This window comes from Takifugu flavidus, chromosome 15 (assembly GCF_003711565.1).
Source record: "Takifugu flavidus isolate HTHZ2018 chromosome 15, ASM371156v2, whole genome shotgun sequence".
NCBI lineage: Eukaryota > Metazoa > Chordata > Actinopteri > Tetraodontiformes > Tetraodontidae > Takifugu > Takifugu flavidus.
In genome coordinates this window covers 9150007-9168794 of record NC_079534.1, presented here as the reverse complement: position 1 = coordinate 9168794, position 18788 = coordinate 9150007, and the positions used below count along the sequence as shown (strand labels likewise).

Below are 18788 nucleotides of genomic sequence, written 5' to 3'. Positions count from 1 at the left end.
CTCCAACGAGTCCTTAAACTTCTTCACCCCTATATATTTTTTTGAGCCATCTTTGCTAATTCAGAAATTCAATTCCCCCGTGTCTTTTAGATCCCATCCCAACACACTTCTTGAAGGATGTTTTACCAATAATATTTCACCAGATCAATTGTTCTTAGGTTATATAGGTGGCAGTGATTAAGAAAAAAAAAATCACTGGATCCTGATCTGTTAGCAAATTATAGGCCTATATCCAACCTTCCTTTTACCTCTAAAATTTGGGAGAAGGTGATGGTGACGCAGTTACTGGAGCACCTGCAGAGGAACAGCCTGTTTGAGATGTTTCATTCAGGTTTTAGAGCTCACAGCACAGAAACAGCACTTATTAAAGTTAATGAATAATCTAACTATTCAGTAAATGATCTCATAGTTTCAGATCATGGACTGGTTTTTATGCTAGTTCTGCTGGATTTCAGTGCTGCTTTTGATACACTTGATCACAGCATCCTGTTACAGAGACTGGGACATGTGATTGGAATTAAAGGGACAGCACTAGACTGATTTAGATCATAGATGTGCTAATCGTCTACAAATGGCTTGACTCATAGAAAGATCAAATGTCGCAATAAAATCTAAAGAATGTGATGGATCATACAAGAAATAATAGGATATTTTATCACTTGTGAGTCGACACAAAATTCCAAATAAATATATATGAGTTGGTTTACCAACTGACCATCATAAAACCTTGTTACACAAGACTAAAAAAAATTAAATGTTTTAAGGGAAAAAGACATAGAAGTTGTTCTTTGGAATTAAAAATGGATAAAACATTTTTTAGTGTGGAAAAGATTTAAGGGAATGTTGAGGCAAATTTACAAAACACATGATTGCACATAGATATTAGTGGAACCTTAGAGAGTGAATATATTAGACCCTATGAATAACTCCTTGCTTGGAAATGTCAAAATGATAATGGTATTCTGATCGTATAATGAATGACCAAGATTTTTATTGAATAATCATATTATTCAATGCAATAAATATATACCGTAGATTGATTTTGTGGTCATTCATATTATTCATATAATGCGATGAATTGTAACTTGCCTTTGTCTTTGGGCAACTAGGAAACTTTTGGAGTTAAATTTAGACAGAATCCAATCCACTTGTGTACAGGCAGAAATGGAGGTTGATCTCTGGATTTGGAGATAAGTATGGAGCCAGGTATTTAGGACCCCATCCCTATTTCCCGATTCCAATTGAAAGACTGCTCTCCTATTTGGTAAAACTATGGAAAGAAATGTGAAGCCTATAGATCTTTTTTTGGTCAGAGCAGCCACCATTGCATCAACCCCCCTCTGCCTTGCATCCTTCCTATGGAATAAGCTTCCAAAAACAGCCGTAATCAGTGTTAAAGACATTTGTCTACAAACTTCTGAAAATTGCTTTGTCATGAACTTAAGTGATGTAACTCAGCCTTTATGTAAATACAACTGTAAGTTCATTAAATTTTAAGTACCCTTGGTTTTTGCCCATGTGATTGCTCCAATTTCAAAATATTCCTTACCACAAGTTTACATTCCAAAATTCAATCAACAAATCCTTCAAATGCAACAGGTACAAAATACTTTTTCCTTTTTAGAATCAGTTATAGTTTTAGTTACAGAATGAGAAGATTTACCAATAAAACTGCATCTATAAAGACGTCCAATTTAATCATTTTAAGGACTTGGAAATTAGTTTTGCATAAAGATTTTTCAAAATGAGCATTTCAATTTACCGTACTTTAACTGTTCACCTGTGCACATATTTTTAAGGCAGATGAAAGAAGTATAGTTATGTTGAAAAAGCCACTTAACTTTTGAAAGCAGCTGTGCTTTATGGTCATGAAAATACAGTACAAAACTGGCTGTACTGGGTGGACAGATAACAAAATTCTGTACATGTGTGCAAGTACCAAAAAACTCCCAGGTAGATAGTACTGAATTACAAAAAAAGTGAAAGAAAACCAGTACTGTAGAGACATCTCAAAATTAAAGGGGCAGTGGTGGCAAGATACTACGTATATTTAAAAATTGACTAGGCAATCAAAACAGCTGTATGCTGCGCACACGCGCACGCACACGCACGCGCGCGCACACACACACGCACGCACACGGATAAGCAGAGACAACGTTTCTAGTTGTGTTATTTCTAATTTATTAGCAAAAAGGGCCAACATTTGCACAATATCAAAATAATTGTTTACTCTCACATAAAACTAAAAATTAGTGTGACCTCACAACCATAACAGTGTAACTACTGAGGCTTATAGGAGACTATATAGTGAACACCTTGGAATTTAAAAATCAATTCAGATCGATATTTTCTGGGCTTTTTTGGTCAAAGCAGCCACCATTACACCAACCCTCCTCTGCCTCGGGTCCCTCCTCTTCCTCCTCTGGTATAAGCTCCTAAAAATTTGAAATTAGGTGAATTAGTGTTAAAGACATATTTGTCTACAAAACTTCTGAGAACTGCTTTGTAATGAACCTAAGCAATGTAACTGAGCCTTTATATGAATACAAGTATAAGTTCATTAAATTTTAAGTAACTAATGTGATTTCTCATATTTCCTTACAGCAAGTTCAAATTTAAAATTTAAAAATCCAACCAACAAATCAGTGTTGAACATTAGATGACATATTCTGACAAACAATGTTAACTGAAAAGTCATTTAAAAATGTAAAATTTTAAAAAGTCTCAGAAGCTCCATCATTGGAAATTGGAGTAATGTGTGACTGTGTGAATAAATGAGCGCGCAAATAAATGAATACCTCTGCGACTGAGGGGGGTTCTGCGCTCCCCACTCCCTCCTCTGGCAGAGAGGCGGTTGACCAGAGGCAGACTGTTCCCAGCTTGTTGAGGAATGTTGCCATTTTCTGAGAATGAACCCAGTAATTACATTTCTAATTTTCAACAAAGGGACAGAAACTCAACAGAGCTGAACAATGATCACAACAGGAGAAGCAGAAAATCTTAGTTGAAAAATCCAAGAGTTTTACATTGAAACTGGTATTTTTTCTTTTAATAAAATCAATCAATTAATAAATTAGCACTTCCTCCTGTGATTAATAATGAAATAGTTTAGGTTTTAAGAATAAAATCTAATATAATTGAGTTCCATCAAAATGAACAAAGTTATTCAACTGAAGTACAATACCATGTTATAATTTACAGCACCAACGATTCATGTTCCATTCCCGTTTTGGTATAATGGTTGTACCAATGGTTGTAATGGTGCGCCTTTTGGTACAATGTATGTGCTTGCTGCAGTGAACAGCAAGTTGAACTTAAAATGTCCTTCTTCTGAGTTTTGTAATGTTCATTATCTAAAGCATTAATATCAAAATATGCCTTTAAATTGAAAAAGTAATAAGGTTTTCCCAAATGAACAGGCAATAATAGAGTGCAGCAATATATGATTGGGCCAATCATGTTTGTACATCACTAAACTCCTGAAAAATCCACTGCCATTAATAAAATGAATAAATTACCAGGATCCTCATCTTGTTGAGCTGAAGCTACCTCCGATTCAGGTTCGGCAGCTGTCTCTGCAGATGACACCAGACCAGGACTTGACGGGAAAGGTGGGATGGGGGGGTAAAAAAAAAAAATCATAAGTATATTACATCAAGGTTTAATTAAAGGTGCAATGTCAGCAAAAAAAACAAACACAAAAACAAGTACAGTATATACGGTATACACAATACTATATACAGTATATATATATATATACACACACACCAACTACTGAGTGAATGCCTCAGGCAACAAAAGCCCACCAAGGAGGAGGAACCTGAGGGGCTATCATGGAAGGACAAGCCCCTGCATGGAATGTACCCCCGACAAATTGAGGAAGTGGCTGATAGAGAAAACATACCAGTGGCTGGCAAAGGCCGGACTGAAAGACAGCACAGAGGCACTACTCATGGCTCCACAAGAACAGGCCCTGAGCACAAAAGCAATAGAGGCCAGGGTCTACCATACCACAGAAGACCCCGGGTGCAGACTGTGTGGAGATGCCCCTGAGACAGTCCAGCACATCACAGCAGGGTGCAAGATGTTCGCAGGCAAGGCATACATGGAGCGGCATAATCAGGTGGCTGGCATAGTGTACAGAAACATCTGCACTGAGTATGGACTGGAGGTCCCAGGGTCCAGGTGGGAGACAACCCCGAAAGTGCTGGAGAACAAGCAGGCCAAGATCCTGTGGGACTTCCAGATCCAGACTGACAAGATGGTGGTGGCCAACCAGCCTGACGTAGTGGTGGTGGATAAACACCAGAAGACATTGGTGGTGATAGCAATCCCAAGTAATAGCAACATCAAGAAGAAGCAACACGAGAAGCTGGAGAAGTACCAAGGGCTGAAGGAGGAGATGGAGAGAATGTGGGGCATGAAGGCAACAGTGGTCCCAGTAGTGATTGAGACACTAGGGGCAGTAACACCCAAGATCCTGCGCAGAACCCTCAGACTCCCAGGCCTCTGGTCGAGGACCTGAGTCTGAAGGAAGGAGGCACCGCCCAGGAGGGCGAGGAAGAGATTTGAGATATATACTGTATATATATATATATTAGTGTTTTTTTCTTAACAAAGACATTCAGTGTGTCAGAAACCACTCCCTATTGCCTTTATACTGTACTCAATATTGTGTACACCATTATGTAGGGCTGTCTGGGTGTTGAGTAAGGTTCGCTGTACCCTATGACATGCACCCAATGTCTCCCATAATGCATTGCGAAAATTAGTGGATAAGTAATGCACCCTAACCAAGCAAGCAACATATCTCGTCATCCTTTGTAGACACAAGCAAAAACCTATACATGACAAAAATTAAAATTATTCAACTGACATCAAGCTGGTGCATATTTATTATGCGATGATATGATGCAGTTTGAAATCCCTCTTTCAGACATTCAGCCGTGGCGCTTCAGGTTATCAAGTGAACAAGTACCGGTAGTTCAATGAATCCAACTACCTTTGTATTGAGTAGTGAATAGGGAATGATCGTGTGATTTCAGATGACAGGGTCTACTTTATTGTTTTGGTTGTGAATTTTACATGCAGTTTTTGCTGAAAGAGACCAAGTCCATTTTATTTTTAGTTTTATTTATTAAGGATATTTAAATGTCTTTGACAATCTACTTACAATGGTAAAAAAAAAAAATGCTCATTAGAAATAAAGGTTTTGCATCGCACTTTTACTTGCATTTTTAAAATACACCATCATTACATTAGTGGGTTAATTTGGTCTCAAAATGTTGACAAAAATATCTATTTATTGGAAATAATTTGCAGGAAAATTTATCTTCTAATATATATTTTTTTACAGACACAGACTGAGTCATGTGTGTCCTGGTCATGTTAGCAAGTGAACCCCTGCTGCAAGAGAACAATGAAAGCAGAATACTAAACTGTGCGTCCCATTTGAGGTAATGGTGAGCCACCTAAGAGTAGACAAGGGGCAGGCGCAAGGCCTGAACCTGGAATCGAAAGTGAGAAAACAATGTGCATTTACACAGATCTGCGATGATGACTGAAACCACAGTAGCGAGCATGCCAGGCCAGTAGTCAGCAATGCTTGACAGAAGATTAACGACTGACAAAGTCCTTTTATCAAATCATCCTCCATGAGTTGATGCAGCAAATCAACATTTTGTTGGAGGAGTGATAACAAACCTAGCACAGTCAGCAACACAAATGTTGCTCAGTACTTGGTAATTTGCTGCTGTTCCAAGGTGTGCGGGCTATCTGAAAGATTAACGTGCATGCTTCACAGTAATGTTTTTAAAACTTTTTTACCCTGCAGCCTGGTTTCAAAGGTTTGCACCCAAAGTTGGATGTATCACTTAGAGAGCCTGAAGAGCCCCCCTAGTTAAACAGACCAGGAGCCATTATTAAAAAAATAAATAAAAAAAAGCACCATCACACAGCTAAATACTGAGAGCTGAGAGCGAAAAGTAATGTCTGTCAATGAAAGTGAAGGGTTACTAAATTAAGGGGTGTGAATCAATTGGGTCTCGACCAAAGCACTTTCAGTGGCCCTCAATATCTATTTTGTGATAAAATGAGGGTGAGGGTACAGACAAGAGAGGATTATGTAGATCCACAATAAATCAGGACCAACCCACCAACAAAGTACCCATTTTCTAAATACTGATATCATGAAAATAAATTCAAATTCCAGCATACATTGACATAAACAATATAGAGGCAAAGGCAAAAAATTTTCTCAAAAGAGATCCTTGTAAGATGCTTACTTTTCTTCTTCCTGGTCCACAAATACCTCATCTCCCTCATCTGCAGCAGCGGCCATCACAGTGGAGGCGCTTGCCATAGGTACTGATTGGGATGTAATGTTCTCAACACTATCTGAGGACTCTGTAAAGACAGTGACTGACAGAGCCAGTCGAATAGCATGTTTGAACACAGTACGCATCTTAGACACTTATGGCCGTGTGAAAATAAAGACTGCATTACCTGGAGCAGCCACCTGTAAAGGGGTAGTGGGGACGCTTCTTCCTCCTCCAGCTTCATCATGAGCTGTGAGAAACAGAGGGGACTCATACATCCCTAAACCTAAGCCCCAAATGTATAGGTTAGCCTTAGAATCCTTTGAACTATGAACTTCTGTGTCAGAAAACACATTTTACTAAAAGAATATGGACAATTATGCTGGCCATTACAAGTGCAGAGGGCTGTTGGAGATTAAAGACTGGGTTCTAAGGTAGAATTGTGTTTAAGTTGAGGTAAGAGATGGCGAACTGGTTGTAATGTCATAGTAAGTGGGTGAATGCATCTTCAATGAAAGTCATGGCAAAGGCTGAAGTACAAGTGTCTATGTGTGCATACATGTGTATGTGGTACCTCCTTGAGAGGCCAGCTGACCCAAGTCAGAGTGCAAGGATGATGCCTGAGTAAGCACATCTTCTGGAGGTCCAAACCTGAACCTGGTAGACAGCCCTGCTACCTGAGGGGAGCTGGGAAGGTTGCAATAAATTAAGACCACTGGGGTTCATATTCTTCCGAAAGATTCACCACATCTATAAAATGATCTGAAATTGAAATTGCATGTGTGTAGAGCTTACTGTATGGCTTCAGCAAAGCCATCCGTACGGTGTGGAACCACTAATGTGGGAGTGCTGGGAACCATTCTGTCTTCATCGTCAAAGAAGTGTTGCTGCATAATAACAAAAAAAACAAAGCATCAGTAATGATAATCTAAGATTTCCAATTCAAACCAGGAATTTCATTTTATTTATATAGCATCCATGCACAACCATGTTTATAGAACTGTTGCAGTTCTTATTCTTACATTTAAAAATTGACAAGAGTCACCCTTTTTGAAAGAAGACTTTGCACATGTGTACAATTATGTAAATTTGTTTCTAAACAACTGAAAATTATCTGGCAAATGCTATCATTTACTTTCTGAATCCCCTTACATTTAAAATAGAAGTCTGAATTTAAGTCAGAGCTTGATTTTTGAATTGTAACTGGTGGTCTAAGAAGGCAAATAATAAAAACTGTTACACTGACCAATTTACAGATCTGGCTGTATTCACAGTAATTTTTTGCATTTAAGCATTTAAGTACAGCAATACAGGATGTTCGCTAAGATACAGTATCATTATTCGAGTTAAAGTCTTGATAACTTTTAGCTCAACCAATGTCACCATTTACAAAAGTGAATAATAATGAAGTTAAGGCTGTCAACCGCTAAGAAAAGAAAAGGAAACAAGCACCACCGATCATGTAGGAAAATATGACTACAAGTATAAATTGGAATTATGATGGAGGAACTGGGAATTCTGAATTATGTTGTTAATGAGATTATGGAAAACTATTCACCAAGCTGCACGTTTTGGTGCATTTTTATTAGCGTGCGACCTACTGTGCCTGAGTAGTTCTAGTTTTTGTGGACAAGTTTCTAGAATTGTAACGTGTGCCAAGGAGGCACACAGAATTAGCAAAATTTCAAACATAATAAGGTATAATATACCTTTAATAATACACAATAAAATGACTGTATGTATGACTTGAGGTACAGAAACTAAACAGGATATGTCTAATACAAATAACACATTGTCTTCCTACCATGCTCCCAATCCCAGGGGTGAGCTGAAGTCCACGTCCAACTGAGGGTCTGTGTAGCGGCAAGGGCTGTCTCTGATTAAAATAGGAACAATATTTAGCAGTACTTTCTATACTTCTACTTGCTAATCCTCTGAATCACAGTAAAACAAGTTATATATCATGAATTTGTTTGATTATTATTGTGGTTAGTTTAAAATCTGCTCTCATCTGAACTGGGCAAAGATGACGAACGAGCATATGTTGATGTTCTCTCACAAATCAACATGCACTTGAACCTGTCCCTAAATACTCTTGCAGTGTGAACATGGAAAGTGCCAATACACCACATACCATGTTCAGTGTATTTGCATGGGTGGTTGCCTTGTTTACCCCTAAAAAACGGCTTTTAAAGGGGAGCTTGTGTGTACCTGGAAGAGTAGGGATCCCATCTCTGGTGCTGGGGGCTGTATGTAGAGCCTTGGGGGTAGGTGATGGGATGTCCTACGTGGATGAGGAGTGGAAAGTGAGGGGGGGGGAATGGTGGATGGGGATGAGGATAGCAGTAGGTGCATTGGGTCTTTACGGAAGCTGGACTCTGACATGGCTGCAGTGCTGGTGCCTTCACCTGGAATCAATAAACAAGTCATAACCCATGATCACCCCTGATGACCAGTTTTCAGAGACTGCAGATGGGACTTGCCTCCATGCAACTCCTCCGAAGGATGCCGTGGGTCTGACTTTCCACAGATGTTTTCCTCAATATTTTGTGTGTCTGCATTCTTGCCCTCCCCTCCTTCTTCTGTTTGCATGATAGCTCTGTTACCATCTTCACTTTGCCTAATTTCGACATCGCCAGTGTTGTCATCTTCAAAGATCCCTTCTACCTTACCCTGAAAACAGACATACAAGTTAATCTTTTCAGACAAAATACCAATGCTAGAATTTTTTTTAACAAACCAACAGCACCTCCCCTTCCTGGTCTTCCTTCTGTTGTGCCTCTTCAATAACATCCTGATGCTTCTCCCTTTGTTTGCTTTCACAACTCTTGCTGTCCATATCCACAATTGCAATGTTTTGTGACAAGGGATCAGAGGGAACAGATTGTGAGGCTCCATCTTGCTCAAGGATCTCTTTTTCTTCATTTTGGGTGGAATAATTCTCCTCAGAAAGCTCCTAATTACAAATAAGACATGCTTTTATTAACTACTGGATTTTATGCCAATTTCTTTAATGTGCCTGTAAATTAAAAAAAAAAAAAAAAGAATCGCAAGAAAACCAATATATTAAAGGTTCATAAAAGACAGCTGATTAGTAAATCAGTGGGCTGGATGTACCTGTGCAGAAAAAATGACCTGACTGTCATCCAATACCATTGTTTTTTCTTGGTTATCTTCAATCTCCTCCTCACTCTCTTCACATTCCTTCAAGAAATATACAGATTACAGTTATGTTTGCAATAATTGACAAGAAAATATAGCAAATAACCTAAATGTATTTGCCTGTAGGTATTTTTCTTATTTTCATAAAGAAAGATACAGATTAACAGTTGGTGGTGCTACACAGAAGAGTACAGAACATAGGACATATGTAACTGCAATCTCGGCAGATTGGTATTACACGCTTTTAGACATTTAATCAAGAAAAGGCTGCTCTTTGGCAGACATGATGCACCTCATTTTCTTTAAATTCAATACATTCCAAGGCTCTTGCAAAACATCTGATTGATTTCCAGAATTGTAAAACTAGATTTCTGGCCCAAAAGGTTGAGAGGGAAACAGAGTTTCATATCATCCAAACTGGCAACAGCAAACACTCATTAAGGCTGGGTTACATCGGTGATTAAACGCCTTGTGAAAAACTCAAAGAACCCAAAATGATTGTAGTCTATGGGAGGACAAGAATAGATAGGGATAGAGTTCCTTCTTCACTTTGAAACTTAATGCACTGGGATGACATATATGGGAATATTTTCTGCAATCTGGGGGGAGAATAGTGTAGTCTATGTAATATCATGAATTGTATTAATTTGTGTTTTGCATTAATTAAACTATCATGAATGGTCTCTACAATTTTCCCACATCTCATCTGGGGGTTCACTATCTAACTCTCTCCCCCAAGCCTCTTTAAATTTTTCAGGTGAAGCCTTATTCACACTATGTTCTCATATATGGTTTGATGTGGGGAAAAAAACATTTAATGCTACATGCTGAGGTTTACATTCTTATTTTTGAATATAAGCTATCACAGAGCGTCTCAAATGTATTTAACAGAAAATATGGGAACCTGGAAGCTATATTAATTGTCAGACCAAGAGCCTACTGTAAGGCCAAATGACCCTCAATATAAACATTTATCAAAGCAATAAAACCCCTTTCTCTCCAGCTTGAAAAAAAATTGCATTGTTCAATACAATAGGTGTAAAATGCATGATTACCACAGATAGGAAAATCCAAATAAAACTTGGGTGCTTTCAGGGCTGATATGAGGTATGAAGTCATGAAAGCACCCAAGGTTTATTTGGATTCTCTTATCTGTTGTAATCATGCATTTGTGTTCCTTCTCTCATTTATGAACAAGACCCTGAGATACTTGAACTCCTCCACCAACCTGGAGTGGGCAAACTACCCTTTTCTGGTGGAGAACCATGGCCTTGGCCTTGGAGTTGTTTTCACTCCAAAAAGGCCCAATGTAAAAGTTGAATCAAACCCATCCCCACCATCCTACTAGTCCAATTCTTACAATAAAAATATAAAGCTGCCCCCATCCCCCCAGGGATTTGATGCTCTGTATAGAGCTTAGAAAGAAAATAAACATTCACACCACAGTCTCGAATTTAAAGTTTTTATACCGGGCGGTATAAGTCCACATCCATGATTCCTCAGTCTGTCTTTAACAGAATACCTGAAGTTTTTCACTCGCCCTCCGGGCTGCGGCATCCCATCCACTCTAAAAGCCATGTCTCTGAAACTCTCTCCGTTGGTTGACTCTGGTTCTTCCAGTGGAAAGGCAAGCAGCTTCAAGTGTTTCTGTGTTGTTTGTGCATAATCCTGTGGGCCATTTTGTATGCTTGTGTACTGTATGATGTTTCGAAGCAAATCCACTTGCCTTTTAGACCTTATTTTATTGCGTTATATGCCTTGCCTTTTTTCACTATCTTTGATGCATTATCAAAGAATTAGTAGAACTAAAGTCTCACTCACTTAAATTTTCTTCTTTTTTTCCCCAAGCATCCCCTAGTATCAGTTCCTGGGTGGTAAATTTCAAGAAGTTGGCAACAATGGGTCAGGAAGTTCATTAGGTCCATGATCTGTGTGGCAAGGTCCTGTGAGCCTGTTCTTGCCGCCGTCGACTTCAGATAAAAACGCTGATGATTTATCATGGGGAAAGTGTTCCGTTTCATCTGGGTTATTAAAGATCCTGGTGACACATCCATGGTCACAAAATCTAGCCGAGTGAAGGAAAAACAGTAGCAGAGGCCAACTAATTTTCATTACACACACTGCAATGGTTAAGAACCACTCCATCCACGAGTACGGAATTGTACAGTGTTGTACAAGCAGAGCTAGGATCAACTTGCTGATGAATTCCAAACATCTATTTGTCAGCTCGTTCAGGGATACTGATGATTCCAACATTCTGGCATCTTGAACAGGCTTCTAGCTCTGCTAGTTTCTTGCATTGTTCATTCAAGCCAGCGTTCAGATTTTTGCACAGATTCTCCAATGAAGTTAGTTGTCATCATGTTCATTTATGCTTGTAACTTCCCTGTCACAGCAGCAAGAGGGATGTGTATGATGCACACAGTGTCTGAGATAGACATGAATTTGGTTTCCACATTTAAGCTCAGGTGATGGATCTCAGCTAGCTTTATTTTCAGAAACAACTGACCCATTTCTCTGGGCTCATCTGTAGTTTTGCTTTGTTTCCCTACCATTATTGTGCCTTGTCTTTGTCATCCTTTCTATGCCGTACTTTAGCTACCTTTAGACTTATCACAGTGGGAATTTTGTTTGATAGTAGCCTCCATAGCCTACTGCCTGACACCCCTTCAAAAGCAGCATAGATGTTAATGTGTAAACTATTAAAACTGGAATATAAGAAAATGCTTTAATATGACTAAATGTGAATCCTGATTATATTGGGTAAAAAAAAGCCTAATTGCAACTAAATACTCAAATCTAGGCTAGGATTTATTAGTTACTTTGTTCTTGAAAATTTTGTCCCAACAAATTGCTCTAAAGAACTTTAAAAAAAAAAAAAGTGTACATCTTGTGAGCAATGTCAGATCCTTGTCTATGATAAGAAAATTATGTTCTGTTCAAAAAGTCACAAATATAATGGTAAATTCAATCTAAAGATCCAGAAATGTATGACATAAATCATGTTAAATGGTACATAATACATGCATTTTCATGTGGTATATGAAGAGATACTAATAGAAGTCAAAAATATAGGATACATCTTTAAAGCTAAAGCAAAGCATGTTTAAAATAGATTGTGCCATTAATGCCAAGGGATTTTGAGACCTTACAAAATGAATATGATGAAAAATTACCTGCAACACAGCCACAACATGTATAGCAAAAGACCCAAAAGCAAACATGTTTGTGTCAAAGAGCAGAGTTAAAATTGTTGTAACTATAACAACTAACCTCACACCTTATACATAGACAATTTAGAGTTAGACATTGTTCATTGTTTAACACTTTTAAACACCAACCTATAGCATATTTACCTGCAGTGAGGGTGTTGGATTGAGTCGTGATTTTTTAATAGTTGTGGTTGTATGTAAACTCTCTGATCTGTTCTCCTCATTGTCGTCTTCTCTTCCTCGCTTTGAACCTGCTAAAAATCATGAAATCAAGTCACACACAATCAGAGTGTAAAATCAGTGTTTAAAAATAGTTTAACAAATATCCTTTGTTGGATCTGAAACTAAACAATCAAGATGTGGCATACAATGGTAAGGAACAGCCTATAATAAGAACATTTTGTAATTTCATGGTTGGCTTCTATTGATCGGTTTTAAATCATAATTGGAATTATTTAGTTAGGATTATATTAAAAACATGTAAATCATAAAATTGCTTATGCTTATGTGTTGACAAGCCTGTCTTGCTCATCACTACTACCGTATTTTCACGACTATAAGGTACACCTAAAACACTGAGATTTTCTCAAAAATCGATGGTGCGCCTTATAATATGGTGCACCTTATGTGTGGACTGAGTTCCAAAATCTGCTGAGTGCCTTTGGTGGGTGCACTACGGTAAACGCTTAGCGGCATAAGGATCCCCTAAATTGGCGCCGGTCAAGCGAGACGCTTATGAATGAGGCTTACTTTAAACTGCAGGCCATCGAATATGCGGCTGAAAATGGCAATTGAGCAATCTTAGTGTTTTTGCTTTATGAGGAGGCGGCATCTCTTCATACGCGCGAGGACAACTGTTGCGCAGCGGCTGCCCGCAGATTGCCAGGAGAGGGCGGCCATCTTCCGCACCTACTGCCGCGGCAAGATAACCGCGCCCAGCCACATCACCAACATGGATGAGATCTCTCTGACTTTTAACATCCCTTTGACCCACAAAGTGGAGAAAAGGGGACGAGCACGGTTGCGATATGCACAACGGGGCACGAGAAGTCGGCATTCACCGTGGTTCTCGGCTGCCACAGAAACGGACAGAGCGTTGGATGACTGAAGGCGAACACTCCTTCACAAAGACTATGAGGCAGCGGCGGGCAGGTTATGTCACCATATGCAGGTGGAATGTAGATGCATGGGCTATGATACCGTCTTCATGTATTGTAAGAGCTTTCACAAAATCAATGCTGAACCGGAACCGATCGGTGAGTCCGATTCAGATGATTAAGAAGAGGAATTCGGGATGTTGGGACATTGAAATAACGCAGCTGTTTAATTCAGATACAGAAGATGAAAACTTTGAGGGTTTTGTGGCGGAAGAATGAATATTTTGTTCAATAAATGTGTCGAAACTCACCGTTTTACTTCCGTTGTCATTTTTACTGTATGTTTCAGCATGCGCCTAATAATACGGTGCGCCTTATGTATGTTTTAAATACAGAAATAGCACCCATAACTGAGACTGCGCCTTTTAATACAGTGCGCCTTATGGTCGTGAAAATACGGTAGTTAAACAGGATTCTGCTTGCCTGGGCTTATAAAAGATGAAGTAGAGGGTTGCTCCATGTCCATACTGAAGCCCATTTGCTGCTGTGTTGGTTGAACAAAGGCTGTGGTCTGGATGCTAGCTGGTGCAGTTATAGCCGTGAGCTGAGTGGAGCTGGAGGGTTGTGCAGAGGGTCCAGAATTCATTGCAACTGCAAAGACAAAAAGGATTACAAGCTAAGGTATTACAAGTTATAGGTTTGATGTTTTTAACTTAACCTATCATTATTCTTACCCTCCTGGTTTTCAGTCTGTGTGGTTGGCATGACAGTGGCAGTAGGAGTTGGGATTGGAACTGTTGGAGTAACCATTGGTCGGATGCTTGCACGGGGTGTGGCCTTACTGCCAGGAGTGGGGCTGGACTTACTGCCCGGAGATTGAGTACTTGGGGTGGGTCGGATGTTAGCAGTAGGAGGTTCAGATAAACTGGAGCTAATTAGAAAACCAAGCTTGGAAAAATGTATATTTGAATTGATTCAGAATAGTTTGCACAGGCTATATTTACCTCCCCCTGTCATGGGCAGGACTTTTCAAAGATATCTTTCTCTGCTCTGAAGACCTAATCTGCTCACCAGTCTACAAAATAAAAAAAACATTCTTAAGATATTGAGTGAAAAACTTGAGTGAGGGGTATTCTCAGGCCACAACATCATAAAAGTATAATTAATAATTTACTGGGTGATTGTCCAAAAGGAGCCCACCTCATGATTCAGGGTGCTATCATCTGTAAAACAACTTTTCATAACTGCCTCCATATGACTAGTGCACTACAACTACACGACAAAGTTATCAGACTAGTGATGTGAAAACAAAGTCAGAAGATTAAGAAAACAACCACAGAAAGTGCAAAGGCAAATACTGTAATTTCAAGCCTTTTCCAAAGCCTTTTATTAAAAGCAAAGGTATCAAAATGTAAAAGAGGTTGTTGGGACCAGTGGCTGAGCAATGGAGGCTCGCCATGTGTAACCAAGTTGGCCACATGGCTTTCTTTGTCTTGAAAACAAAGCAAATCACTGGAATCCCAAATGTCCCACAACCCTTCAGATGTGAAAACCTGACCCAACAGTCGCCAGTGGTATGTAACTCCGAGGTCATCAAGGCATACGAAGGCTCTGCTCGGTCTTTGGTCTCTCAGCTCTTACCTCTCCCACCTCCTCCACTCTCTTCAGTACTTCCAAGGAACCCTAGCTGTGGAGATGCGGCTAACTGTCTCAGGCAGCCTGCCAACAAAAATAGCTGTTTTTCCCTTCCTCACCAAAGCAACGCAAGCGCCTGCAACGGAATTACCAAGATACTGCAAGACAGTAGGACTGCTGGTGTTATCAGTCCTGCAGTCTTACCTACTGGGCCTAGTCGAGCTCAGCAAAAACTTCACACTAATGTATTTGTGTTGTAGTGAGTTGTGGTGCTCAGTTTGATACTCAGGTTATGGTTTAGTTGGTTATGCCACATTGGAAGGTTGGTGTTAGCCAAGTTGCAGTAAATAGACTCAGGGTGTCTTGCATGCTAAAATAACCATCCTTCCTCTAACCTGGTACCTCATGAAACACATTCCTTATCACAGGTCACATCAGCCAGAAAATGGTTTTAGCATCCCACACAGTCAACCACCCTAGACCTTCTGTGTTCCTGGCCTCAAAGCCTCAGCAGTCCCTTTTGGCATACACCTGTATAGACGTATATTATTAGAGTGTATATATTAGAGTATATGTTTTTATCTTTATTGTTAATAGACGTCTTGTAACCATACATGCTGTCAGTTTAAAGTTGCACAGAATTAACTAGCTGTTAGTGTGGTAATTTATGTTCTAGTTAAGTTAATTATAAATCAGAGTGCTAAAATGACCTAGTATATTTTATGAGACTGATTTTACAAATCATTTATCTTTCCCTTCTCAGAAGGGTGGTGCCCCTGAGGTGATCTAATACACTTAGATCCAATCATTTAATAACTAATCATCTTTGCTAATCAATAATCATTTCTGATAGCCAAATCCAAATTTAGAAGAAGGCAAACACCAAACATACTGCCAGCGCAGAAGCCTGGTACAATAAGGCCCTGACTTTCTTTCTTGGCTGTGAGCAAAAAACTAGGTCACTTGCATCTCAACAATAACCCTCTTATTGATGTGGGAGCTCCTTGATAAAGATTGGATAAGCACTAATACTTCCGCAGTTGTTTATCTGTTACTAAAGGGCCTTAATGTGTTTTAGGCACCACATTAGAGTTCTCTGTTTGTCATGCTTAGTTACACTGAAAGAAAGTCGATAACCCAATGGTTATTGATGATGACAATGAGGATCATATCAATGGCAAGCATGATTACAGTACCTTTACTCCAATGTGGTCCTGTGGTTCCTCACTGAACTCGGAATGATGAGACCGGACATCCCTCAGTTCTCTAAGTTCTCTGTCGAGTCGATGAAGACGACCTTCATACTGACATTTGAGGGCATTCATTCTCACCTCCAGCTCCTTCTTGCTCTGTTTCAGCTCTTCCATTTCCTGACCGAGTTGTACCTTGGAGTCTGTAGGTAAAACACTGGTAGAAGTATCTGATCCATCGTAAATTTTGAAAGGTTTCTCTATGTTTAGGTTCTGTATACATCTATTTCCAAAGAGTCAAGCTGTAGATTGTTGCTGAACTTACTATTAAGCTGAGAGATTTTGGTTTTTGCTCCCAAGAAGACTCTCTTTGTTTTTTCTTCTTTTTCAGCAATCTGCTGTCTGAGCTGCTCTTCCCTGTTCTTGGCCTCAGAGAGCTACAGAAAAAAAACACTGCACTCTACATACTGGTATAGCAAAACTAAGACATAGTATGTTTTAAATGTTGTACAAATTATGAACTGTTTACAATTTTTGGACAGCAGAATTAGTAAACATTGATTGATAATGTTAAGATGATGTTCTTGTGAAATAAATTTAAAGATACCAACTACTATAGTAGGCTCATCAAAACCAAAAAGTAATTATTAAGGACTCCAAACCACCTCTTGTTTAAGTTTGATGAGTTTGTCTTCAGCCTGCGAAATATCACTGGCATGATGGAACTGATAACTCTGGCTCTGGTTGACTGCTGTGGCTTTACAATCTTCAGTAGCCTGCTTTGCTTCTCCTAGTTGCTCCTGAAGACACTTGACATCCGTTTCACGCTCATCAACGATCTAAAAATCAGTTGTGTGAGTCAAGTTAGGCATTTAAGAAGACAAAGTCAAAAAAGCAAATAATATATGCATAAGAATTTGTATGAAAACAATGAAATTACAAATCAGAACTTGTCAGAGACCAGTAGTCCTCCTATTAATTAAGAGTTTACAAACACAAAGTTGCTCTGTCATTGGCAGGAGTTCAATTACTCTCTGTGCATGCTCGATACAACTTATGGGCAGAAAAAACAGGGAGAAATCCAACCTTCTGTAAGCTGTCCAGATTTTCTTGAAGCTCTTTCACCTGGTAGAAGTTAACCATAGATTATTTTTGCTTACTTTAACGGCTTAAGCCCTTTTGCACTACATGATTTTAGCCTAGTCATAAGGTCACCTCCCCCTAATCTGGGTGAGGCAGTTGTACGCTTTGCATGCATTGCTTTCAAGCAATTCCTCTATTACTTCTCAGGAGTTTTGATACAAAAGGTGTTTCAACACCAAGGAGAGCAGTCAATGATGGCTAGTTGTGCCATGTGATCACTCTCATTGCTGACGAGTCATGTATTGGAAACGCCATACCAACCTCCAGATACCAACCAGATGACAGTGTGAACAAGGCTTTACAAAAATACAATTACCGTAATTTCCGGACTATAAGCCGCTACTTTTTTTCTACACTTTAAACTTATTCTACGGTGCGGCTTATTTATGTTTTTTTTGTGGCACACTATCACAACTATTGTGAATCAGTCATTTTTACTAACCCTCATCAACATGGAAAATACTAGAAGAAAAGCATATGATGCGGCTTTTAAGTTAAAAGCGATCACTCTGGTGGTTGAAGAAGGAAATTGAGCTGGCGCACGTAATCTTGGCATACATTACGGTAATCAATGGCGAGAAGGTGGAGACGCCCGCCTGAAGAACTGATCGAAAGCAAAAAGACGACAAAAGCTTTTAGATGTAAATATAGCAGGTGGCCCAAGCATGAAAACTTTCTGGAAGACTGGGTCAACACACAGAGAGCAGGCCACCACGGTGTTTCCGCTGTACAAATCAGACTGAAGGCAAAAGCAATCACCACCGCGATGAAAATAGAAGATTTTAGAGGTGGGCCATCGGGGTGTTTTAGATTGTTCATGGTTTGAGTAAAAAAGCATAAACCACGTAATTTGTGTGTAGCTCATACAAATGTATATCTCAAGGTAGCTGCATTACAGACACCGTTTGAAAAAAAAGCATTTACTGGTACAATATACAGTATTTATGTTGCTAAGCGGATTAAATTAAAAGAAAAGTTAAAAAAATCCTGCCGTGATGAAAATTGGATTTAAGGTCTCTGTATAAACATACA

The 18788-nt window shown here is 39.2% G+C and overlaps 1 protein-coding gene across 15 annotated transcripts in view; it reads right to left on the bottom strand.

Moving 5' to 3' along the window:
* Positions 1-2157: 2157 nt before the first annotated feature.
* Positions 2158-18788, bottom strand: part of tpra (translocated promoter region a, nuclear basket protein) — a 56776-nt gene continuing 40145 nt past the window's right edge. For 6 of the 15 annotated variants that reach the window (XM_057057620.1, XM_057057622.1, XM_057057630.1 and 3 more), the window contains exons 36-55: positions 17700-17738; positions 17279-17452; positions 16939-17050; positions 16620-16816; positions 14793-14863; positions 14523-14719; positions 14272-14439; positions 12836-12945; positions 9435-9521; positions 9067-9273; positions 8801-8990; positions 8529-8725; positions 8122-8193; positions 7113-7204; positions 6892-7004; positions 6505-6603; positions 6285-6420; positions 3519-3598; positions 2799-2903; positions 2158-2435 (exon numbers count right to left, since the gene is read on the bottom strand). In XM_057057620.1, coding sequence (XP_056913600.1) covers positions 2380-2435; positions 2799-2903; positions 3519-3598; positions 6285-6420; positions 6505-6603; positions 6892-7004; positions 7113-7204; positions 8122-8193; positions 8529-8725; positions 8801-8990; positions 9067-9273; positions 9435-9521; positions 12836-12945; positions 14272-14439; positions 14523-14719; positions 14793-14863; positions 16620-16816; positions 16939-17050; positions 17279-17452; positions 17700-17738 — 2502 coding nt within the window. In that variant the 3' untranslated portion in view covers positions 2158-2379. Of the gene's footprint in view, positions 2436-2798; positions 2904-3518; positions 3599-6284; positions 6421-6504; positions 6604-6876; positions 7005-7112; positions 7205-8121; positions 8194-8528; positions 8726-8800; positions 8991-9066; positions 9274-9434; positions 9522-11201; positions 11545-12835; positions 12946-14271; positions 14440-14522; positions 14720-14792; positions 14864-16619; positions 16817-16938; positions 17051-17278; positions 17453-17699; positions 17739-18788 lie in introns of those variants that run through there. The other 9 variants (XM_057057624.1, XM_057057626.1, XM_057057623.1 and 6 more) reach the window with 9 other exon arrangements.